A 27,155-nucleotide genomic window follows, 5' to 3' on the forward strand; every position below is an offset into this window, starting at 1 on the left:
TCTGGGTGTTGTTGATAAAAGGCTTTTGCTTTGCATAGTAGAGTTTTAACTTGCACTTAGAGATGAAGCGACAAACTGTAGTTACTGACAGTGGTTTTCTGAAGTGTTCCTGAACCCACGTGGTGATATCCTTTCCACACTGATGTCGGTATTTGATGCAGTACCGCCCGAGGGATCAAAGGTCTGTAATACCATCGCTTACGTGCAGTAATTTCTCCAGATTCTCTGAACCTTTTGATGAATTTACGGACCATAGATGGTAAAATCCCTAAATTCCTTGCAATAGCTCGACATCACACCGATGTCGGTTTTTGATGCAGTACCGCCTTAGGGATCGAAGGTCACGGGCAATCAGCCTTGCTGCTTACGTGCAGTGATTCCTCCAAATTCTTTGAACCTTTTGATGATGTTACAGACCGTAGATGGTGCAACAGCTGGTTAAAAAAACGTTTACAGTTCGAACATTAAGTATCTTGTCTTTGCAGTCTTTTCAATTGAATATTGGTTGAAAAGGACTTGCATTTTGTAAATCTGAGAGCATAAAAGGATGAAGGCCGCTTGAATAAGAGTCCATTCTCTGAGAATAAATATTAAAATATATTTCCTGCAGTGGGGGCATCACTAATAAAACTATGATAACTGGTACGATACTGCTTACTTGTCCGAGTGGTCAACTGGACTGTCGGCAACAAGAGTGGATCCACTGACCCCCCCCACCCCCCCCCCCCCCCTATCAATCCAGATGCCGTGGGGCAGATTAGGTCCCTGACATATGTGCCACTGGTCTCCGTATAGTCCATTTTAAAAGCTCTGATCTCCGGTGAAGTTGGAAGGACGTCAGCCGTGTGGCCATCTGGTGGAACCCAATACAAAGCTCACCAACAAGGTCGGGCGCCATCCCCATAAACCCTTTTAATCTGGATTAAAACGTTAGAGGCATCATGGCTGACAGTCTTTAATCATTTTGATGGGCGGTTAAAACCAAACTCTTCTCATGAAAGCCACACTCGTGACGCACCCGACGGTCGACGTTTTCCGCAGAAGCAGCCAAACAGATACGGATAGGGATATCATCCTGAGAACCAGCGTCCTTTTGGTTTATTTCTATTGTTACGGAAAGAAATCGCTCGTTTACGGAAAGCAAAATGTCCACTGCAGAGGACATTGGTTCCCAGGATATGGTGTGCAGAGGTTAAAGGGGAACATTATCACCAGACTTATGTAAGCGTCAATATATACCTTGATGGTGCAGAAAAAAGACCATGTATTTTTTTAAAGGGGAACATTATCACAATTTCAAAAGGGTTAAAAACAATAAAAATCAGTTCCCAGTGGCTTGTGGTATTTTTTTGAAGTTTTTTTCAAAATTTTACCGGTCCCGGAATATCCCTAAATAAAGCTTTAAAGTGCCTTATTTTCGCTATCTTCGAAACCACTATCCATTTCCCTGTGACGTCATACAGTGCTCCCAATACAAACAACATGGCGGTTACCACAGCAAGATATAGCGACATTAGCTCGGATTCAGACTCGGATTTCAGCGGTTTAAGCGATTCAACAGATTACGCATGTATTGAAACAGATGGTCGGAGTATGGAGGCAGATAGCGAAAACGAAATTGAAGCAATTGAGCGAATAGCTATTGACGCTATTCGGCCATAGCATGGGTGTACCTAATGAAGTGGCCCATAGCATGGCTACCTTATTAGCATCGCCGGTAAAATGTGCGGACCAAACGATCAGGACTTTCGCATCTTGTGACACTGGAGCAACTTAAATCCGTCGATTGGTTAGTGTTTGTTTCGCATTAAATGTGGGTATCTAGTTTCAAATGTACATACAGCAAGCATGAATAGCATGTTAGCATCGATTAGCTGGCAGTCAACATCCACAAAACTCACCTTTGTGATTTCGTTGACTTAATGGTTGCAAATGCATCTGCCGGTTATCCATACATCTCTGTGCCATGTCTGTCTTAGCATCGCCGGTCAAATGTGAAGACACTCTGGTACATTCAATGGGGGTCTGGCGGCAGATTTCTTGCCAGTGGTGCAACTTGAATCCCTCCCTGTTAGTGTTGTTACACCCTCCGACAACACACCCACCAGGCATGATGTCTCCAAGGTTCCAAAAAATAGGCGAAAAAACGGAAAATAACAGAGCTGAGACCCGGTGTTTGTAATGTGAAAATGAAAATGGCGGGTGTGTTACCTCGGTGACGTCACGTTCTGACGTCATCGCTACAAGACCGATAAACATGTTTAATTCGCCAAAATTCACCCATTTAGAGTTCGGAAATCGGTTAAAAAAATACATGGTCTTTTTTCTGCAACATCAAGGTATATATTGACGCTTACATAGGTTTGGTGATAATGTTCCCCTTTAACCGATTTCCGAACTCTAAAATGGTGAATTTAGCGATGAAAATGCCTTTCAATTGTTCGCTGTCGGAGCAATGACCTTTCACCCGTGACGTCACAACAGGAAGCAATCCGCCATTTTCTAAAACACATTACACACACCAAGTCAAATCAGCTCTGTTATTTGCCGTTTTTTCGACTGTTTTCCGATATCTTGGAGACATCATGCTTAGTCAGTGTGTTGTCGGAGGGTGTGACAACACTAACAGAGACGGATTCAAGTTGACTTACGTGGAGTGTGCTAATCAGACATATCAATGGTCACGGCATGCTAATCGATGCTATTTAGGCTAGCTGTATGTAGCTGTATGCCTCATTTGCACCCACCCTTTCCCTCCACCCACATTTAATGTCAAACTAACACATACCAATCGACAGATTCAAGTTGCACCAGTGGTCAAAAGATGCGAGAGTCCCTCGTTTGTTATGCACACTTTACCGACGATAGTGATGCTGGCACAGAGATTTGTGGATATCCTGCGACACTCAAAGCAGATGCATTTCCAACGATAAAGTCAACAAAATCACAAAGGTGAGTTTTGTTGATGTTATTGACTTATGTGTAGTGTGCTAATCAGACATATTTGCTCACGGCATGACTGCAAGCTAATTGATGCTAACATGCTACTGAAGCTAGCCGTATGTACATATTGCAACATTATGCCTCATTTGTAGCTATATTTGCATCCAGCCTTTCCCTATACCCAAATTTAATGCCAAACAAACACATACCAATCGACAGATTCAAGTTGCACCAGTGGTCAAAAGATGTGAAAGTCCCTCGTTTGTTATGCACACTTTACCGACGATAGTGATGCTACGACAGAGATGGCACAGAGATGTGTGGATATCCTGCGACACTCAAAGCAGATGCATTTCCAACGATAAAGTCAACAAAATCACAAAGGTGAGTTTTGTTGATGTTATTGACTTATGAGTAGTGTGCTAATCAGACATATTTGCTCACGGCATGACTGCAAGCTAATCGATGCTAACATGCTATTGAGGCTAGCTGTATGTACATATTGCATCATTATGCCTCATTTGTAGCTATATTTGCATCCAGCCTTTCCGTCCACCCACATTTAATGCCAAACAAACATATACCAATCGACGGATTTAAGTTGCACCAGTGGTCAAAAGATGCGAAAGTCCCTCGTTTGTTCTGCACACTGTAACGATGACAGCTATGCTACGACAGAGATGGCACAGAGATGTGTGGATATCCTGCGACACTCAAAGAAGATGCATTTCCAACGATAAAGTCAACAAAATCACAAAGGTGAGTTTTGTTGATGTTATTGACTTATGTGTAGTGTGCTAATCAGACATATTTGCTCACGGCATGACTGCAAGCTAATTGATGCTAACATGCTATTGAGGCTAGCTGTATGTACATATTGCATCATTATGCCTCATTTGTAGCTATATTTGCATCCAGCCTTTCCCTCCACCCACATTAAATGCCAAACAAACACATACCTATTGACAGATTCAAGTTGCATCAGTGGTCAAAAGATGCGAAAGTCCCTCGTTTGTTATGCACACTTTACCGACGATTGTGATGCTACGACAGAGATGGCACGGAGATGTGTGGATATCCTGCGACACTCAAAGCAGATGCATTTCCAACGATAACGTCAACAAAATCACAAAGGTGAGTTTTGTTGATGTTATTGACTTATGTGTAGTGTGCTAATCGGACATACTTGCTCACAGCATGACTGCAAGCTAATCGATACTAACATGCTATTGAGGCTAGCTGTATGTACATATTGCATCATTATGCCTCATTTGTAGCTATATTTGCATCCAGCCTTTCCCTCCACCGAAATTTAATGCCAAACAAACACATACCAATCGACAAATTCAAGTTGCACCAGTGGTCAAAAGATGCGAAAGTCCTTCGTTTGTTATGCACACTTTACCGATGATAGTGATGCTAGGACAGAGATGTGTGGATATCCTGCGACAATCAAAGCAGATGCATTTCCAATGCTAAAGTCAACAAAATCACAAAAGTGAGTTTTGTTGATGTTATTGACTTATGTGTAGTGTGCTAATCAGACATATTTGCTCACGGCACGACTGCAAGCTAATCGATGCTAACATTCTATTGAGGCTAGATGTATGTACATATTGCATCATTATGCCTCATTTGTAGCTATATTTGCATCCAGCCTTTCCCTCCACCCACATTTAATGCCAAACAAACACATACCAATCGACGGATTCAAGTTGCACTAGTGGTCAAAAGATGCAAAAGTCCCTCGTTTGTTATGCACACTTTACCAACGATTGTGATGCTACGACAGAGATGGCACAGAGATGTGTGGATATCCTGCGACACTCAAAGCAGATGCATTTCCAACGATAAAGTCAACAAAATCACAAAGGTGAGTTTTGTTGATGTTATTGACTTATGTGTAGTGTGCTAATCAGACATATTTGCTCACGGCATGACTGCAAGCTAATCGATGCTAACATGCTATTGAGGCTAGCTGTATGTACATATTGCATCATTATGCCTCATTTGTAGCTATATTTGCATCCAGCCTTTCCCTCCACCCACATTTAATGCCAAACAAACACATACCAATCGACGGATTCAAGTTGCACCAGTGGTCAAAAGATGCCAAAGTCCCTCGTTTGTTATGCACACTTTACCGACGATAGTGATGCTACGACAGAGATGGCACAGAGATGTGTGGATATTATGCGACACTCAAAGCAGATGCATTTCCAACTATAAAGTCAACAAAATCACAAAGGTGAGTTTTGTTGATGTTATTGACTTATGTGTAGTGTGCTAATCAGACATATTTGCTCACGGCATGACTGCAAGCTAATCAATGCTAAAATGCTATTGAGGCTAGCTGTATGTACATATTGCAACATTATGCCTAACTTGTAGCTATATTTGCATGTAGCCTTTCCCTCCACGCACATTTAATGCCAAACAAACACATACCAATCGACAGATTCATGTTGCACCAGTGGTCAAAAGATGCGAAACTCCCTTCCTTGTTATTCATATTTTACCGACGATAGCGATGCTACGACAGATGTGTGGATATCCTGCGACACTCAAAGAAGATGCATTTCCAACGATAAAGTCAACAAAATCACAAAGGTGAGTTTTGTTGATGTTATTGACTTATGTGGAGTGTGCTAATCAGACATATTTGGTCACGGCATGACTGCAAGTTAATCGATGCTAACATGCTATTGAGGCTAGCCGTATGTACATATTGCATCATTATGCCTCATTTGTAGCTATATTTGCATCCAGCCTTTCCCTCCAACCACATTTAATGCCAAACAAACACATACCAATCGACAGATTCAAGTTGCACCAGTGGTCAAAAGATGCAATCGTTGGTTAGAAGGCGATCGCCGAATTCGACCTTGTTGCCGCTGTCTGTCGTGATATGGCTCACTAGCTTCCGTTTCTTCTTCAATTTCATTTTCGCTATCTGCCTCCACACTCCAACCATCCGTTTCAATACATGCGTAATCTGTTGAATCGCTTAAGCCGCTGAAATCCGAGTCTGAATCAGAGCTAATGTCGCTATATCTTGCTGTTCTATCCGCCTTGTTTGTTTGTATTGGTATCCCGCAGTGACGTCACAGGAAAATGGACAGGAGGATATAGCGATGCTGAAAATCAGGCACTTTGAAGCCGTTTTCCGGGATATTGCGTGATAGGTAAAATTTTGAAAAAAACTTCGAAAAATAAGATAAGCCCCTGGGAACTGATTTTTATTGGTTTTAACCCTTCTGAAATTGTGATCATGTTCCCCTTTAAATATTCACGGACCATTGGAACGCCAGAGAACTTACCATAGAACGAGAGCTTTCCTTTCACTGTGTTCATTCCCCTGGAATTCTCGGCCACACACTCGTATGTTGCAGCATCCTCCTGTTGGAAGTAAGGGATTTCCAGCACGCCGCTCGCTTTCCTCATGTCCACCTTCCTCGGGAAAGGTGTGGCGTCCACTTTTCTCCAGCTAATGGAAGGCACAGGGCTAGGGGACAGAATACAAGCATTTTGTATAATTAACTTATTTTCCAGTTTTTTTATTTTTATTTTTATAAATCCTCTAGATCAGTGGTGTCAAACTCAAATACAGAGCGGGGTTTGGTGGTAGCGGGGGTGTATATCGTAGCGTCCCGGAAGAGTTAGATGCAAGGGGTTCTGGGTATTTGTCCCGTTGCGTTTATGTTGTGTTAAGGTGCGGATGTTCTCCCGAAATGTGTTTGTCATTCTTGTTTGCTGTGGGTCCACAGTGTGGCGCATATTTCTAACAGTGTTAACCTTGTTTATACGGCCACCCTCAGTGTGACCTGTATGGCTGTTGACCAAGTATGCCTTGCATACACTTGTGTGTGTGTTTCTGAGCCGTATATATGATGTATATTACGGCCCGCCCCCAATATTATTGTCCGGGTGGAAATCAGGAGAAATTCGGGAGGGTCACTGAACTTCGGGAGTCTCCCGGGAAAATTGGGAGGGTTGACGAGCATGAGTATTAGCGGTGAATGTATAAGTATGTGATAAGATGGAAATATCAGCATAAACATTACCTCGTAGTAATAATACAGTAATGTATTCCTGCTCTGGAGTTTCATGTTTAAAAATGAAATGTGTTTAAAATGTACAAAACGTAGTGTTTGGCAATCTGTTATTCTAATAGCTTCATATTTTTCACTCGCTTTCTTTACTTTGTTTTATGCTTCTTGAGCATGGGTGTCAAACTCTGGCCCGCGGGCCAAATATGGCCCGCCGTGTAATTTAATTTGGCCCTTGATGCAACATCAAATTAACATTATCGCTGGCCCGCCGATATTATACAGCCGCATTCACCGCTAATTCTCATACTTGTCAACCCTCTCGATTTTCCCAGGAGACTCCCGAAGTTCAGTGCCCCTCTCGAGTATCTCTCGAGGAAACCATTTTCCCGAATTTCAACCGATTTCCACCCGGATAACAATATTGTGGGCGTGCCTTAAAGGCCCTGCCTTAAAGCGTCCTCTACAACCTGTCGTCACGTCCGCTTTTACTCCATACAAACAGCGTGCCGGCCTAATCACATAATATATGCAGCTTTTAAACACACACACGAGTGAATGCAAGGCATACTTGGTCAACAGCCATACAGGTCACACTAAGGGTGGCAGTATAAACAACTTTAACACTGTTACAAATGTGCGCCACACTGTGGACCAACACCACACAAGAATGACAAACACATTTCGGTAGAATATCTGCACCGTAACACAACATTAAAAAAATACCCAGAACCCTTTGCAGCATTAACTCTTCCGGGACGCTACAATATACACCCTCCGCTACCACCACTATTAAGATTTTGCACTGTTAAGTTATAAAAGTGTTGCTTTTTTCATATTTAGTGTTAAAGCAAATCAGCTTAGCAAACCGAGCAATAATTAATGTTTTATTTGTGCACTTTCTCTTGTTACTTCAAGACTTAAATGCTTGATTCATTCATTAATGTTATTTTATTTTCAAATGTATTATTAGCCTGTGAAAAAACTTTATTTTGATATTTACCCCAGAAGGCTGCAAATAGAAAAGAGGCATTCAATTTTTATTTAAATTTTATTTGATACGCCATTGAATTTTTTTATTATTATTATTTGAAACTAGAGTTTACATGTCACTATAAACTTATATAAGGCTTTCTTGTTCAATATTCAATGCAAAACTTGTTTGGGTCCCTATTAAAAGGTTCATTTGTTCAACCTTGGCCCGCCGCTTTGTTCAGTTTTAAATGTTGGCCCACTCTGTGTTTGAGTTTGACAGCCCTGCATTAAACCATATCCAATTGTATTTAAAATTCCGCAAAATATGTGAAAATACCTTCTGAACATCACAAAATTCTACAAATTCCGTCAGCCATTGTGAATATTCTTCTCCGAATACCCGCTTCTGCACTCTGACCACATTACCAGATCAGTCGTACTGGGAATATTCAAAAATTAATAAGACATGTAGAAAGAAATGTGCTGTCTATCATTCACAATCCATGTATAAGAGAAGTACACTTTTCTTTTTTTATACTTTCTAAGTCGTAAATAAATGATCGAATAAAAAATCCGCTCACAATAATGGAGTCAATGGGGGCTTTCTATTTCTACCTGCACCGAGTAAACGGCGAGACAGGTATAAAACGGGGTTGGATGAGTTGCGACAGCAGGTGGGGACACCAATCACTAAACAGAAACTGGTGTATAAGTTCAGCAACCAAATGTAAAGAAAGGAAAGTGCGCTGAAACAGAATTAGACTTAAACATAGGAGAACTATAACAAACACAAAACAATAACTGACAAAACAAGTTGAATTAGTAAGGTTGTCAATAGTTAATTGCGAAATATGCAGGGATTCACGGCACAATGAAGCCTTTTACAGGTGTTCTGGTCTATAATAATGTATATAATTCCTAGAGCCCAAAACAAGTCTGCGGGCTATAGAGCGTTTTCCGTTCGGGCTCCAGTACTCTGGAATGCCCTCCCGGTAACAGTTCGAGATGCTACCTCAGTAGAAGCATTTAAGTCTCATCTTAAAACTCATTTATATACTCTAGCCTTTAAATAGACCTTCTTTTTAGACCAGTTGATCTGCCGCTTCTTTTCTTTCTCCTATGTCCCCCCCTCCCTTGTGGAGGGGGTCCGGTCCGATGACCATGGATGAAGTACTGGCTGTCCAGAGTCGAGACCCAGGATGGACCGCTCGCCTGTGTATCGGTTGGGGACATCTCTACGCTGCTGATACGCCTCCGCTTGAGATGGTCTCCTGTGGACGGGACTCTCGCTGCTGTCTTGGATCCGCTTTGAACTGAACTCTCGCGGCTGTGTTGGAGCCACTATGGATTGAACTTTCACAGTATCATGTTAGACCCGCTCGACATCCATTGCTTTCGGTCCCCTAGAGGGGGGGTTGCCCACATCTGAGGTCCTCTCCAAGGTTTCTCATAGTCAGCATTGTCACTGGCGTCCCACTGGATGTGAATTCTCCCTGCCCACTGGGTGTGAGTTTTCCTTGCCCTTTTGTGGGTTCTTCCGAGGATGTTGTAGTCGTAATGATTTGTGCAGTCCTTTGAGACATTTGTGATTTGGGGCTATATAAATAAACATTGATTGATTGATTGATTGATAATCAAGCAGGAATCATCATCATTCCCGCAATTAATGCAGAAGTTTCATTTCTTAAAGTAATACTACATGAATTTCTTGTAAAAGCTGAATATCACAGAGTTCATACTATTATTGCCATATTGGCAACAACACAATTAATTCAAAATCCCTTGACATTTTGTAATTTGATGGTTAGAATTTGACTAAATTTGTACTTAAAAGGGACATTTGTAATTTAGTTGAAGTAGAATGTGGGAAGGAAGACAACATTTAAGGCTTTTTCCGGATCAAACTGCCCTTGGTCACACTAACGTTATGGTCATACAAAATGTTAAAGGGCTTATTAGGTCCCCCTTGCTGAATATTTCAAAACTGCAGGATTTACGTCAGACCCCAGTGAGTAAAAAGTCAAACCTTTTAACTTTAATCATATTATGAAAAAACGTTCAGATCCGAGTCTGCGCTCACACTTGAGGTTTGTTAGGCGGGTCAAGTCCAAAAATATCTGTACTGTGTGTGCACTTTGGGGTGGTTCAATACTACACGGTCTAGCTCCATCCTATCTTGCCGATTGTATTGTACCATATGTCCCGGCAAGAAATCTGCCTTCAAAGGACTCCGGCTTATTAGTGGTTCCCAGAGCCCAAAAAAAGTCTGCGGGCTATAGAGCGTTTTCATTTCGGGCTCCAGTACTCTGGAATGCCCTCCCGGTAACAGTTCGAGATGCCACCTCAGTAGAAGCATTTAAGTCTCACCTTAAAAGTCATTTGTATACTCTAGCCTTTAAATAGACTCCCTTTTTAGACCAGTTGATCTGCCGTTTCTTTTCTTTTTCTTCTATGTCCCACTCTCCCTTGTGGAGGGGGTCCGGTCCGATCCGGTGGCCATGTACTGCTCGCCTGTGTATCGGCTGGGGACATCTCTGCGCTGCTGATCCGCCTCCGCTTGGGATGGTTTCTTGCTGGCTCCGCTGTGAACGGGACTCTCGCTGCTGTGTTGGATCCGCTTTGGACTGGACTCTCGCGACTGTGTTGGATCCATTATGGATTGAACTTTCACAGTATCATGTTAGACCCGCTCGACATCCATTGCTTTCCTCCTCTCCAAGGTTCTCATAGTCATCATTGTCACCGACGTCCCACTGGGTGTAAGTTTTCCTTGCCCTTATGTGGGCCTACCGAGGATGTCGTAGTGGTTTGTGCAGCCCTTTGAGACACTAGTGATTTAGGGCTATGTAAGTAAACATTGATTGATTGATGTAAGAGGGGATATTTAAAAAAAAATAAGGGCAATTCCTGGCTTTTGTCAAGTTGAACTCTTTTTTTTCCTGCCATTTAAATATGTCATTTATAAAAGTATGTTAAAAATATGAATATAATATTAATATAGCTGTGAAGATGAAATAATAAAGTTCCTTGAATTAAACTAAGAAAGTTTAAAGTCCTACTGAAAGCCACTACTAGCGACCACGCAGTCTGATAGTTTATATATCAATGATGAAATATTAACATTGCAACACATGCCAATACGGCCGCTTTAGTTTACTAAATTACAATTTTAAATTTCCCGCCAAGTGTCCTGTTGATAACGTCGCGGAATGATGACGCGTGCATTTGACGTCACCGGTTGTAGCGGACATTTTTTTCCTGCCCGATCCAAGCTACAAGTAGTCTGCTTTAATCGCATAATTACACAGTATTCTGGACATCTGTATTGCTGAATCTTTTGCAATTTGTTCAATCAATAATGGAGACGTCAAAGAAGAAAGATGTAGGTGGGAAGCGGCATGGCGTAGTGCAGGGGTCGGGAACCTTTTTTGGCTAAGAGAGCCAAGAAGCCAAATATTTTAAAATGTATTTCCGTAAGAGCCATATAATATTTTTTTTTTTACACTGAACACAACTAAACGTGTGCATTTTTAAGTAAAACCAACATTTTTAGAGTATAGTAGGTCTCAATTTACCGGTCGATCTACGTTCCCATCCTCACCTATGGTCATGAGCTTTGGGTCATGACCGAAAGGATAAGATCACGGGTACAAGCGGCCCAAATGAGTTTCCTCCACCCGGGTGGCGAGGCTCTCCCTTAGAGAGTTTTAATTTTCCTGAAGGAATCAATAAAGTACTATCTATCTAGATAGGGTGAGAAGCTCTGCCATCCGGGAGGAACTCAAAGTAAAGCCGCTGCTCTTTCACATGGAGAGGAGCCAGATGAGGTGGTTCGGGCATCTGGTCAGGATGCCACCCGAATGCCTCCCTAGGGAGGTGTTTAGGGCACGTCCAACCGGTAGGAGGCCACGGGGAAGACCCAGGGACTGGTTGGGAAGACTATGTCTCCCGGCTGGCCTGGGAACGCCTCGGGATCCCCCGGGAAGAGCTAGACCAAGTGGCTGGGGAAAGGGAAGTCTGGGTTTCCCTGCTTAGGCTGTTGCCCCCGCGACCCGACCTCGGATAAGCGGAAGAAGGTGGATGGATGGATGGATGGAAGTCTCTTATTCTTTGTAATAACATTGTTATTCTGAAGCTAACTGTGGAGGGGACGTGGCCTGCAGCGAAGCGGGGTGTGCCAAGACCGGCCTGGAAGTCAGTGACAGGTGCGTAGATGGCCCACCTGGGCCTTGATATCTAATCACCTGTCGCTCTGTTATAAGCAGCAGCCAGGAGGAGAGACGGGGTTGGGGCTGGAGCCAGAGCGAGAACGAAAGAGAAAAGGACAATTGCTGGAAAGCAACTGAGAGACTTATTGAAAAATAAACCAATATTGTAACCCAGAAACAGGCTCTCATGTCGGTGCTTGGGGGTCTGAAGAACCCCCAGGAGGGCAAGCGCCACACTAACCAATGAAAAATAAATAACTTCTTACCAACAGGTGCGGTAGAAAAACAGTTGGATGGATTAAAAATGCATGAGAATGTTTTATATTTTGAACATTATTTCTAACACTGTGATTACAAGTGGAATTATTCATTATTTATCGTGTTAAGCAATGTCAGCTCAGATTTATCTGAGAGCCAGATGCAGTCATCAAAAGAGCCACATCTGGCTCTAGAACCATAGGTTCCCTACCCCTGGGCTAGTGGGTAGAGCGGCCGTGCCAGAAACCTGAGGGTTGCAGGTTCGCTTCCCGCCTATTGACATCCAAAAAAGCGCTGCCGTTGTGTCCTTGGGCAGGACACTTCACCCTTGCTCCCGGTGCCGCTCACACTGGTGAATGAATGATGAATGAATGATAGGTGGTGGTCGGAGGGGCCGTAGGTGCAAATTGGCAGCCACGTTTCCGTCAGTCTACCCCAGGGCAGCTGTGGCTACAGATGTAGCTTACCACCACCAGGTGTGAATGAATGATGGCTTCCCACTTCTCTGTGAGCGCTTTGAGTATCTAACAATAGAAAAGCACGATATAAATCTAATCCATTATTATTATCATTATTGCAGCCACCTTTAGGTGAAGCTTTACTATGGAACAGAACGGTCAAGCGAACATGGTTCCCGACCACATGTCAACCGGCAGGTTTCGGTGAGAAAATGGTCGCAATAAGTCTGCTCTTACCATAGACATGAGTGGAGCTCGTGTCCTCCTGCAGCTGTGGACTTTTACCTCCTCCCACCGGAGACACTGGCGGTCACCACACCCCTCCGACTTTAAGGTAGCATATAATCTCACTAAAACACTAGTAACACAATAGGCAGATAAGGGATTTTCCAGAATTATCCTGGTAAATGTGTCTAATAACATCTGAATGGCTCTCACTGGGGCGGTATAGCTCGGTTGGTAGAGTGGCCGTGCCAGCAACTTGGGGGTTGCAGGTTCGATTCCCACTTCCGCCATCCTAGTCACTGCCGTCGTGTCCTTGGGCAAGACACTTTACCCACCTGCTCCCAGTGCCACCCACACTTGCTTAAATGTAACTTAGATATTGGGTTTCACTATGTAAAGCGCTTTGAGTCACTAGAGAAAAGCGCTATATAAATATAATTCACTTCACTCACTGCCCTCGCCTTTTTTTTTTTCTTTCTAGTCCTTCACTCTCACTATCCTCATCCACGAATCGTTCATCCTCGCTCAAATTAATGGGGAAATTGTCGCTTTCTCGGTCCGAATCGCTCTAGCTGCTGGTGGCCATGATTGTAAACAATGTGTGGATGTGAGGAGCTCCACAACCCGTGACGTCACGCGCACATCGTCTGCTACTTCCAGTACAGGCAAGGCTTTTTTATTAGCGACCAAAAGTTGCAAACTTTATCGTCGATGTAATTTGACATTTAACTTTAAAACGTAGTTGGATTAGTGGCGACAGCAGGTGGGGACACTGATCACTAAACTTTTAACTTAGCATACAAAACCAACTCAGCCTGGTTCTACCAGTTCAGATTTCACGAAATGCTTTTAAAAAAATAACTTATATGTCATTTCTGCATGTTTTTATACCAATCCCATGCCAGACCTTGTCCCGGGCGGTTTAGCTCGGTTGGTAGAGTGGCCGTGCCAGCAACTTGGGGGTTGCAGGTTCGATTCCCACTTCCGCCATCCTAGTCACTGCCGTCGTGTCCTTGGGCAAGACACTTTACCCACCTGCTCCCAGTGCCACCCACACTGGTTTAAATGTAACTTAGATATTGGGTTTCACTATGTAAAGCGCTTTGATTCACTAGAGAAAAGCGCTATATAAATATAATTCACTTCACTCACTGCCCTCGCCTTTTTTTTTTCTTTCTAGTCCTTCACTCTCACTATCCTCATCCACGAATCGTTCATCCTCGCTCAAATTAATGGGGAAATTGTCGCTTTCTCGGTCCGAATCGCTCTAGCTGCTGGTGGCCATGATTGTAAACAATGTTCAGATGTGAGGAGCTCCACAACCCGTGACATCACGCGCACATCGTCTGCTACTTCCGGAACAGGCAAGGCTTTTTTTTATTAGCGACCAAAAGTTGCGAACTTTATCGTCGATGTAATTTGACATTTAACTTTAAAACGTAGTTGGATTAGTGGCGACAGCAGGTGGGGACACTGATCACTAAACTTTTAACTTAGTATACAAAACCAACTCAGCCTGGTTCTACCAGTTCAGATTTCACGAAATGCTTTTTAAAATATAACTTATATGTCATTTCTGCATGTTTTTATACCAATCCCATGCCAGCCCTTGTCCCGGGCGGTTTAGCTCGGTTGGTAGAGTGGCCGTGCCAGCAACTAGGGGGTTGCAGGTTCGATTCCCACTTCCGCCATCCTAGTCACTGCCGTTGTGTCCTTGGGCAAGACACTTTACCCACCTGCTCCCAGTGCCACCCACACTTGTTTAAATGTAACCTAGATATTGGGTTTCACTATGTAAAGCGCTTTGAGCCACTAGAGAAAAGCGCTATATAAATATAATTCACTTCACTCACTGCCCTCGCCTTTTTGTTTTTTTTTCTAGTCCTTCACTCTCACTATCCTCATCCACGAATCGTTCATTCTCGCTCAAATTGATGGGGAAATCGTCGCTTTCTCGGTCTGAATCGCTCTAGCTGCTGGTGGCCATGATTGTAAACAATGTGTGGATGTGAGGAGCTCCACAACCCGTGACGTCACGCGCACATCGTCTGCTACTTCCGGTACAGGCAAGGCTTTTTTTTATTAGCGACCAAAAGTTGCGAACTTTATCGTCGATGTAATTTGACATTTAACTTTAAAACGTAGTTGGATTAGTGGCGACAGCAGGTGGGGACACTGATCACTAAACTTTTAACTTAGTATACAAAACCAACTCAGCCTGGTTCTACCAGTTCAGATTTCACGAAATGATTTTTAAAATATAACTTATATGTCATTTCTCCATGTTTTTATACCAATCCCATGCCAGCCCTTGTCCCGGGCGGTTTAGCTCGGTTGGTAGAGTGGCCGTGCCAGCAACTAGGGGTTGCAGGTTCGATTCCCACTTCCGCCATCCTAGTCACTGCCGTTGTGTCCTTGGGCAAGACACTTTACCCACCTGCTCCCAGTGCCACCCACACTGGTTTAAATGTAACTTAGATATTGGGTTTCACTATGTAAAGCGCTTTGAGTCACTAGAGAAAAGCGCTATATAAATATAATTCACTTCACTTCACTGCCCTCGCCTTTTTTTTTTTTTTTTCTAGTCCTTCACTCTCACTATCCTCATCCACGAATCGTTCATTCTCGCTTAAATTAATGGGGAAATCGTCGCTTTCTCGGTCTGAATCGCTCTAGCTGCTGGTGGCCATGATTGTAAACAATGTTCAGATGTGAGGAGCTCCACAACCCGTGACGTCACGCGCACATCGTCTGCTACTTCCGGTACAGGAAAGGCTTTTTTATTAGCGACCAAAAGTTGCGAACTTTATCGTCGATGTAATTCGACATTTAACTTTAAAACGTAGTTGGATTAGTGGCGACAGCAGGTGGGGACACTGATCAATAAACTTTTAACTTAGTATACAAAACCAACTCAGCCTGGTTCTACCAGTTCAGATTTCACGAAATGATTTTTAAAATATAACTTATATGTCATTTCTGCATGTTTTTATACCAATCCCATGCCAACCCTTGTCCCGGGCGGTTTAGCTCGATTGGTAGAGTGGCCGTGCCAGCAACTAGGGGGTTGCAGGTTCGATTCCCACTTCCGCCATCCTAGTCACTGCCGTTGTGTCCTTGGGCAAGACACTTTACCCACCTGCTCCCAGTGCCACCCACACTTGTTTAAATGTAACTTAGATATTGGGTGTCACTATGTAAAGCGCTTTGAGTCACTAGAGAAAAGCGCTATATAAATATAATTCACTTCACTCACTGCCCTCGCCTTTTTGTTTTTTTTTCTAGTCCTTCACTCTCACTATCCTCATCCACGAATCGTTCATTCTCGCTTAAATTAATGGGGAAATCGTCGCTTTCTCGGTCTGAATCGCTCTAGCTGCTGGTGGCCATGATTGTTAACAATGTGTGGATGTGAGGAGCTCCACAACCCGTGACGTCACGCGCACATCGTCTGCTACTTCCGGAACAGGCAAGGCTTTTTTTTATTAGCGACCAAAAGTTGCGAACTTTATCGTCGATGTAATTTGACATTTAACTTTAAAACGTAGTTGGATTAGTGGCGACAGCAGGTGGGGACACTGATCACTAAACTTTTAACTTAGTATACAAAACCAACTCAGCCTGGTTCTACCAGTTCAGATTTCACGAAATGCTTTTTAAAATATAACTTATATGTCATTTCTGCATGTTTTTATAGTCCTTGTCTCGGGTGAAAACGCATGAGGACTTCTGCTAACATAAGGGGAGAAAAAAAAAAAAAAAAAAAAAAGGGAGCGCCGAGGGTGCATGAGAAAACCTTTCCTTTCTAGTAATATCGGTCCTTTTATATGCAAGGTAGTGTGCCGAGCCTGATGCAAGTGTTGCCTTACTTTCCCAACGCGAAGCACTCCAGCTTCACCGTGGACCCTTTGGCAACGTGAACGACCTCGGGAAACTGAACTTCAATCTTTGGCTCGTACTCGCCCATCACACCTGCGGGGAGGAGGGGAGAAATGCAAATCAGTAATTCAGCTGCTTGAGAACCTTTTCATTTGTGCGCCACGTTTAATAACTTCAAGGCGTAGTAGGAAAAAAAACAGAAAAAAGACAAAGCAGACAACATAGGGCGGGCCGCGATCTCCGTATTGTTGCTAGACAACACGTGAAAAAGCCTTTCAAAAACCTCCCAATTTCTCATGCCTCTGTCACAAAATCATTTTCTCTGAAAAAAAAAAAAAAGGAGGCAACTCGACAGCGGATATGAGACACGACTTTGACAATTTAGAGATAATGTCAACTCTTCTGAACCAGAGATTTGTTCCCTGTGAATCCAAAGAGGTGCTGTCAGTGTGTCCACAAAGCATCTCAGCTTGATTAAATGATTCCCCTCGTGCGGCAGAAGACGACCAATCTCAGTTAAGGCTGCTTTCAGTGTGCTCTAAGACAGTGTTTTTTTAACCACTGTGCCGCGGCAAACAAGTGTGCCGTGAGATTTTTTGTAAACCAGTAATTTTAGTCTGCAAATGATATGTTGTTAAGTGTCGGTGCTGTCTAGAGCTCGGCAGAGTAACCATGTAATATTCTTCCATATCAGTAGGTGGCAGAAACAGTAGATGTCGGAAACAGCGGGAGGCAGTGTGCAGGTAAGAAAGGTATCTAATGCTTAAACCAAAAATAAACAAAAGGTGAGTGCCCCTAAGAAAAGGCATTGAAGCTTAGGTAAAGTAATGCAGAGCAAAACTAAAACTGAACTGGCTACAAAGTAAACAAAAACAGAATGCTGGACGACAGCAAAGACTTACTGGGGAGCAAAGACGGCGTCCACAAAGTACATCCGAACACGACATGACAATCAACAATGTCCCCACGAAGAAGGATTAAAAACAACTGAAATATTCCTAAATATTCTTAAATTATATTCTTAAGGGAGGGCGTGGCGCAGTGGAAGAGTGGCCGTGCGCAACCCGAGGGTCCCTGGTTCAATCCCCACCTAGTACCGACCTCGTAGCGTCCGTTGTGTCTTGAGCAAGACACTTCACTCTTGCTCCTGATGGGTGCTGGTTAGCGCCTTGCATGGCAGCTCCCTCCATCAGTGTGTGAATGTGTGTGTGAATGTGGAAGTAGTGTCAAAGCGCTTTGAGTACCTTGAAGGTAGAAAAGCGCTATACAAGTACAACCCATTTATTTATTTATTTAAATGCTAGAACAAAGTAGATGCGGGAAATATCGCTCAAAAGGTAGACATGAAACTGCTACAGGAAAATACCAAAAATAGAGAAAAAGCCACCAAAATAGGAGGGCAAGACAAGAACTAAAACACTACACACAGGAAAACAGCAAAAAACTCAAAATAAGTCACGGCGTGATGTGACGGTACACCTACTTTGAGACAAGAGCTATAGTGATGCATGCTTGCTTATGCTTTAAATTCATATCCATCAATTGCGATCATGAATTTTTACCGTCAACTGAGTTTCATTTTTTTCATGATTTATGCTGGTGGTGTGCCTCCGGATTTTCTCAACAAAAAAATGTGCTTTAACTCAAAAAAAGGTTGAAAAACACTGCTCTAAGACAACAACTAACAGGAAACCCACCACGTGTGCTAAACAGAGTCGGCTAAATCAGAGAATCTTCACCTCAGGGACCCGGGGCCCACTCAAATATTATCACTGAACTAGTTATCCTACTCTTCATTTTTAATCATATTCAATACTAATCTAGTCTACATGCTGTTTGCAACCCTGTCAAGAGATAGAACTGTAGAATTGAAGACATTATCTGTAAATAAACAAACCAGCTGTTGTTTTAAGATATGAAAGTGTGTGTTAATGTGCGGAGAGAATGAATGAATGCTCAGACTCCCAAAAAGCAACACGGAACGAGACAGGAAGTCCCTCATTCCGGTAGTCATCAGACTGTATAATGCATATGTTCCTTTTTGACTGTACTTAAATCTATAATAGTCTGTATTTATACTATGCCAGCAACACGTAACAAAGATGTTGGGAAAGGTGGCAAAAAATACTGATAAAGTTGAGGAATGCTCATCAAACACTTATTTGGAACATCCCACAGGTGTGCAGGCTAATAGTCAAACAGTTTAAGAACGATGTTTCTCAAAGTGCAATTGCGAGAAATTTAGGGATTTCAACATCTACGCTCCATAATATCATCAAAAGGTTCAGAGAATCTGGAGAAATCACTCCACGTAAGCGGCATGGCCGGAAACCAACATTGAATGACCGTGACCTTCCATCCCTCAGTCAGCACTGTATCAAAAACCGACATCAATCTCAAAAGGATATCACCACATGGGCTCAGGAACACTTCAGAAAACCACTGTCACTAAATACAGATGGTTATTTTCCTCTTTGTTCCGGAGGACACCACGTCCACAGTTTCCAACTATAATTTGAAATGTGGACTCGTCAGACCACAGACCACTTTTCCACTTTGCATCAGTCCCTCTTAGGTGAGCTCGGGCCCAGCCAAGCCAGCGGTGTTCCTTAGTGTTGTTGATAAATGGGTTTGGCTTTGCATAGTAGAGTTTTAACTTGCACTTACAGATGTAGCGACCAACTGTAGTTACTGACAGTGGTTTTATGAAGTGTTCCTGAGCCCATGTGGTGATATCCTTTACACACTGATGTCTGTTTTTGATGCGGTACCGCCTGAGGGATCAACACTCTGTAATATCATCGCTTACGTGCAGTGATTTCTCCAGATTCTCTGAACCTTTTGAAGATTTTACGGACTGTAGATGGTAAAATCCCTAGCAATAGCTTGTTGAGAAATGTTGTTCTAAAACTGTTCGACAATTTGCTTACAAATCGGTGACCCTCACCCCATCCTTGTTTGGGAATTACTTAGCATTTCATGGAAGCTGCTTTTATAGCCAATCATGGCACCCACCTGTTCCCAATTAGCCTGCACACCTGTGGGATGTTCCAGATAAGTGTTTGATGAGCATTCCTCAACTTTATCAATACATATTGCCACCTTTCCCAACTATTTTGTCACGTGTTGCTGGCATCAAATTCTAAAGTTAGTTATTAGTTGTCTTTGTAGCATATTCAACTGAATATGGCTTGAAAATGCTTTGCAAATCATTGTATTCTGTTTATATTTACATCTGACACAATTTCCCCAAAAAAGTTGCAAGGGATAAACGCTTTTTCCGTGAAATGAAATGTAAAACTGCATCAATATACATGAATTTAAGATGCATCAATAATCGATTTTTAATCGAATCGTAGCTCTTGAATCATAATCGTGAGCTGCCCAAACATTCCCAGCTCTACTGTACATACGTTAAAAACTGCAACCTTGTTATACTAAGCATGACACGCAAATGTTGAATAACATCAATTATTTGGATGCAATAATTTTTAAACTACAATCCAAATAAAACAGTGCATTTTGCACATTGACAAACTGACTTATATACTGCAGAGACACAGTCAACACAATCTAATGATCTCTTTTTTGCATCGCATGATTCATTTATGCAGTAACTTTTTTTCCCACATCTGTGTTTGCTGAAGTAGAAATTGTAAGTTCACCAAGCTGATCAACAGTACTGATTAATTAATGCGTGGCAAGATATGTAAATGAATCTTTTTAGCTCATTAATTTGTCTTATCTTTTGGTGTTTTTTCAGTATTAGCATGATGAGCAGGTTGTCACCCCTCAAAAGATTTTCCAGCTAACGTCAGATCCGATTGATTTAAAAAAAAAATTATATTTCCCATATTACTATATAAATATGTATTTTAAATGGCATTTCCCCCCACTTACTGTCACTAATTATCACTCGTAGTTGCACATTCGTCATTTTGCATGGGTGCGTTAGGGGCTGAGCCAAGTCGACTGGGGCTCAGCCCCAGTAAAAAAAATAAAATTAAAAAAAAATAAATACAAACCCCGTTTCCATATAAGTTAGCAAATTGTGTTAGATGTAAATATAAACGGAATACAATGATTTGCAAATCATTTTCGACCCATACTCAGTTGAATATGCTACAAAGACAAGATATTTGATGTTCAAACTGATAAAAAAAAAATTTTGTGTGCAAATAATCATTATCTTTAGAATTTGATGCCAGCAACACGTGACAAAGATGTTGGGAAAGGTGGCAATAAATACTGATAAAGTTGAGGAATGCTCATCAAACACTTATTTGGAACATCCCACAGGTGTGCAGGCTAATAGTCAAACAGTTTAAGAACGATGTTTCTCAAAGTGCAATTGCAAGAAATTTAGTAATTTCAACATCTACGGTCCATAATATCATCAAAAGGTTCAGAGAATCTGGAGAAATCACTCCACGTAAGCGGCATGGCCGGAAACCAACATTGAATGACCGTGACCTGTATCAAAAACCAACATCAATCTCTAAAGGATATCACCACATGGGCTCAGGAACACTTCAGACAACCACTGTCACTAAATACAGTTGGTCGCTACATCGGTAAGTGCAAGTTAAAGCTCTACAATGCAAAACAAAAGCCATTTATCAACAACATCCAGAAATGCCGCCGGCTTCTCTGGGCCCGAGATCATCTTAGATGGACTGATGCAAAGTGGAAAAGTGTTCTGTGGTCTGAATAAAATCCTATTTTTATGGTTAATTTACTCTAAATTTCTACTGTAATTTTTCCATTTTTTTTAAATAGGTTATAAAACTGTAGAATTGAAGACATTATCTGTAAATAAACAAACCGCCTGTTATTTTAAGTAACATGCCAGTAATGACAAACTATGTATATTTTGTATTATTTTGACAGAAAAATACCAAATTAATTATACATATCATTTTCTGTTTTCTCAAATTACTTTCAAATTCATGTAAAATGACAGTAATCAACTTTCGTTAAATATGTAGCTTATTATATAAAAGTCTATGTCCATACTAACAGTCTAACAATTTTATATGTAATTTTAAGGTAAATCTTATTTTATGTAGCCTGTTATATAAAGTTTTATGCTCATACAAACAATTTAACATTTTTCTCTGTAGCATGACATACGTCGGTGACTGGAAGACATACTTGATCAACAGCCAACAGCCATACAGGTCACACTGAGGGTGGCCGTACAAACAACTTGAACACCGTTACAAATATGCGCCACTTTGTGAACCCACATCAAATAAGAATGACAAACACATTTCGCGAGAACATCTTCACCATAACACAACATAAACACAACAGAACAAATACCCAGAATCCCATGCAGCCCTAAATTTTCAGTGTTGCAAGATACACCCCCGCTATCACCAAACCCAGGCCACCTCAACCGATGCACGGAGGGGGGCGGTGATGTGTGTGTGTGGGGTAGCGGGGTTGTAGCCCATAGGAGTTAGGGCTGCATAGGATTCTGGGTATTTGTTCTGTTGTGTTCATGCTGTTTTACAGTGTGGATGTTCTCCCGAAATGTGTTTGTCTTTCTTGTTTGGTGTGGGTTCACAGTGTGGCGCATATTTGTAACAATCTTAAAGTTGTTTGTACAGCCACCCTCAGTGTGACCTGTATAGCTGTTGATCAAGTATGTCTTGCAGTCACTATTGTATGACAAAATGCGTCTAACTCGGCACGTTGTTTGTATGGTGAATGAGCGAACGCGACGGAAGGTTTTCGAGGACGATAAAGGCAGTGCTGTCACGGCACGCCCATAATATAATTGTCCGGGCGAACATCGGGACAATCCTTCGGTAAAATCGGGAGGATTGGCAAGTATGTTGCTAGGGCGGGATAGCCATTCAAAGAAGGTGAATCCACTTTGCACCAAGTTTCTGCATCCAGGGGCCCCAGGTAAATTGAGTTTGAGACCCCTGATCTTAACAATTCAGAAAAAAATCTGTAAAATAATGGTATTTTTCTGTGGACCTACCGGCATTGTCACTTCATTAGAGGTGGTTGATTGTAATAATTTGGAAAAACTCTAAAATAAAGGTATTTTTCTGCAGAACTGTTTGCATCGTCACTTTATTATAGGTGGTTGATTTTAATAATTTAGTAAAAATCTGTAGAATTACGATATTTTTCCGCAAAACGTTTCATGAATATTTCTGTAAATATAATGTTTTTATTATTTGGTTTTGCAATGTTTTACTTTAATTTTATGGTTTTCGTTTGGCAGCCGTAGCTGCCAGTAGATGACCGTTTTTTTTTTTTTTTACATATTTCATTTTTACAGTGTACCTATACTCCCCAGAATTCAACATTTTCCAGCTTAAGACTCAAAACACACCTATTCCGGACTGCTTATTCTTTGTAATCATCCTATCTTATCCATCTTTGTTGTTATTATTGTTATTTTTATCCAATTTGATTTTATTGTTTTGATTTTGTACGGTGTACTTGAGTGCCCAGAAAGGTGCCTTATAACTCTCCTGAAGGAATCAATAAAGTACTATATATCTATAAATAAAATATATAATTAGGGTCCGCAGGCCCATTGCAAAAAGACTCCACAGGAGTTTTTTTGCAATGGGCCAAGGACCCTATTGAAACTGTAAGGTTTTATTATTCTTTATTATTATTATTCTTTATTCCGCACCTTCGCACCCTAATTTGACCCCCTTAACATGCTTCAAAACTCACCAAATTTGACACACACGTCGGTCTGGCAAACCTTCCCAACTTATTAGGCAACCAAACCCCAAAAATCAAAATTGCGCACTAGCGCCCCCTAGGAAGAAACAAAAAACAGACTGCTTGTAACTTCCAGTAGCAATGTCGTAGAGACATGAAACAAAAAACTCCATGTAGGTCTGACTTAGACCTACATTTCCAATTAGAAACTTCTATACCTAAAATCAACAGGATTGGCAAAAATCCATTCAGAGAAAAATGTTCGCAAAAAAAATGCTATTTTTGCCTCTTTGAGCTGTAATTTGACCCCCTTAAAATTCTTCAAAACTCACCAAACTTGGCACACACATCAGGACTGGCTAAAATTGCGATTTAATGAAAAAAACCAAACCCCAAAATTAAAAAATGCGCTCTAGCGCAATTTTTGAATAAAACACAGAAAAAAACTGCTCCTAGGAAGAGAAAACAAGGGGCGGTTTAGCTCGGTTGGTAGAGTGGCCGTGCCAGCAACTTGAGGGTTGCAAGTTCGATTCCCGCTTCCGCCATCCTAGTCACTGCCGTTGCGTCCTTGGGCAAGACACTTTACCCACTTGCTCCCAGTGCCACCCACACTGGTTTGAATGTAACTTAGATATTGGGTTTCACTATGTAAAGCGATTTGAGTCACTAGAGAAAAAGCGCTATATAAATATAATTCACTTCACAACAGACAAAACTGCTTGCAACTTCCGGTAGGAATGTCGGACAGACATGAAACAAAAACCTCCATGTAGGTCTCACTTAGACCTACATTTTCATAATTGACATCCTTCAGCAAAAATCAACAGGAAGTTAATATTATTATTATTTTTAAAATTGTTTAAAATGAGTGGAGTTTTCCCCACACGGTCTAAACAGATTGAAATTGTTTTAGCGTCAACACATTCTGGCTCACGATTGTCCACCCTTCGGACAATTCCACCTCTTCTTTACTGCATTATGGGTCCCAGGGTGACTATAATTAGAGCTAATTCAGATTCTCATCACATCCGTCTCACGTTGGCATGTAACACTATCACACATGTTTGAGGACACAGGTGGAAGTGGGCAGGTAATTGTCTCATAGTGTAGTCTTAAGCAGTTAAAAGCATGCAGCCCCTTTTATATTTATTACATTTTTTAACATGTCCTTTCAAGCCAATCAGGCGACTCATATCCGCGATGCAGAATTGCTTTTCAAACCAGAAGTGCGGGATGTTTCTCTTGTTGCCTTATTTGTATTTGAATTCATTAAACGAATGTATTTGATGTTTGGAGCAGCTGAGCCGAGAAGAAAACAAGACTGTGGGGAAATTGCGGGGAGAAGAGGCGGATAAGACAGAGAAACAACAACAATAATGGGGCGGTATATAGCTCGGCCGTGCCAGCAACTTAAGGGTTCCCGGTTCGATCCCCGCTTGTTCATCCTAGTCACTGCCGTTGTGTCCTTGTGCAAGACACTTTACAATAGTACATACAAACACACAGTATGTCTCCATACACCGATTTATTTTTGTTTCCTTAATTTTGGCCAAAGGCGGCACATTTCAGTTTCTTACACATAATTGTTATTACATATGTTGGCCAGGGGGGGAGCACTTTTAAAACCGACACACAGTCAACTGGAAAAATCCCCTCCTTTTTGGGACCACTCTCATTTTGATACATTTCACCACCAGGGGTGCAAATGAGACATTCTCTATTAGATGCAATGGTTCTCAAGCACACACACACATCATCTCCGTAATATCGCTAAAATTCGCTCCATTTTGTCCACTAAAGACGCCGAGATCATTATCCAATGCGTTTGTTACGTCTCGCCTCGATTACTGTAACGTATTATTTTCGGGTCTCCCCATGTCTAGCATTAAAAGATTACAGTTGGTACAAAATGCGGCTGCTAGACTTTTGACAAGAACAAGAAAGTTTGATCATATTACGCCTGTACTGTATATACCTTTATATACATATATACATACATATATACCTATACTGTATATACCTTTATATACATATATACATACATATATACCTATACTGTATATACCTTTATATACATATATACATACATATATACCTATACTGTATATACCTTTATATACATATATACATACATATATACCTGTACTGGCTCACCTGCACTGGCTTCCTGTGCACTTAAGATGTGACTTTAAGGTTTTACTACTTACGTATAAAATACTACACGGTCTAGCTCCATCCTATCTTGCCGATTGTATTGTACCGTATGTCCCGGCAAGAAATCTGCCTTCAAAAGACTCCGGCTTATTAGTGATTCCTAGAGCCCAAAAAAAGTCTGCGGGCTATAGAGCGTTTTCCGTTCGGGCTCCAGTACTCTGGAATGCCCTCCCGGTAACAGTTCGAGATGCTACCTCAGTAGAAGCATTTAAGTCTCACCTTAAAACTCATTTGTATACTCTAGCCTTTAAATAGACCTCCTTTTTAGACCAGTTGATCTGCCGCTTCTTTTCTTTTTCTCCTATGTCCCCCCCTCCCTTGTGGAGGGGGTCCGGTCCGATGACCATGGATGAAGTACTGGCTGTCCAGAGTCGAGACCCAGGATGGACCGCTCGCCTGTATCGGTTGAGGACATCTCTACGCTGCTGATCCGCCTCCGCTTGGGATGGTTTCCTGTGGACGGGACTCTCGCTGCTGTCTTGGATCCGCTTTGAACTGAACTCTCGCGGCTGTGTTGGAGCCACTATGGATTGAACTTTCACAGTATCATGTTAGACCCGCTCGACATCCATTGCTTTCGGTGGGGGTTGCCCACTTCTGAGGTCCTCTCCAAGGCTTCTCATAGTCAGCATTGTCATTGGCGTCCCACTGGATGTGAATTCTCCCTGCCCACTGGGTGTGAGTTTTCCTTGCCCTTTTGTGGGTTCTTCCGAGGATGTTGTAGTCGTAATGATTTGTACAGTCCTTTGAGACATTTGTGATTTAGGGCTATATAAATAAACATTGATTGATTGATTGATACACACACACACACACACATACACGCACACACACACAGTGATTCCAAACCAATTATTTTATACCGAAGCACTTGGTTTTTAACACAATTCACTTTGCATTCATCCACTCCCGTGCGAGCCCCCTAATCAAGCACATTAGCGCTTCGGCATTTGCTTGTGCCGCGAAATGTGTCCAATTTGCAAAATTAATACCATGGAAGTATTTCTAAGGGGTTTGGCATTATTGTTTGATCCCATAAACTAATTTGGAGGATGTTTATATAAGCTGGTGATCCTAGTGAATATTTGGGTCATACATGATCCTATTTTACAAGGCATGGTATAATAACATGCATGAGAGTCCATCTTGGTCCACTATTTTGCTTGGATCAACAGAAATCAAAGCGAGCGACTATGGTTCAGTGCTTTGATGTGTCCCAACTGACGACATTAGTGTTTTTAAATTAG

The 27,155-nt window shown here is 41.9% G+C and overlaps 1 protein-coding gene across 2 annotated transcripts in view; it reads right to left on the reverse strand.

Moving 5' to 3' along the window:
* The window catches only part of LOC133535176 (contactin-4-like), a 645,232-nt gene that overhangs the window by 186,608 nt on the left and 431,469 nt on the right, over positions 1-27,155 (reverse strand). For both annotated transcript variants that reach the window (XM_061874742.1, XM_061874741.1), the window contains 2 exons: positions 16,986-17,088; positions 6,264-6,448 (listed from right to left, as the gene is read on the reverse strand). In XM_061874742.1, the coding sequence (XP_061730726.1) occupies positions 6,264-6,448; positions 16,986-17,088 (288 nt within the window). The remainder of the gene's footprint in view (positions 1-6,263; positions 6,449-16,985; positions 17,089-27,155) is intronic.

This window comes from Nerophis ophidion, linkage group LG16 (genome assembly GCF_033978795.1).
Source record: "Nerophis ophidion isolate RoL-2023_Sa linkage group LG16, RoL_Noph_v1.0, whole genome shotgun sequence".
In the NCBI taxonomy this organism is placed as follows: domain Eukaryota; kingdom Metazoa; phylum Chordata; class Actinopteri; order Syngnathiformes; family Syngnathidae; genus Nerophis; species Nerophis ophidion.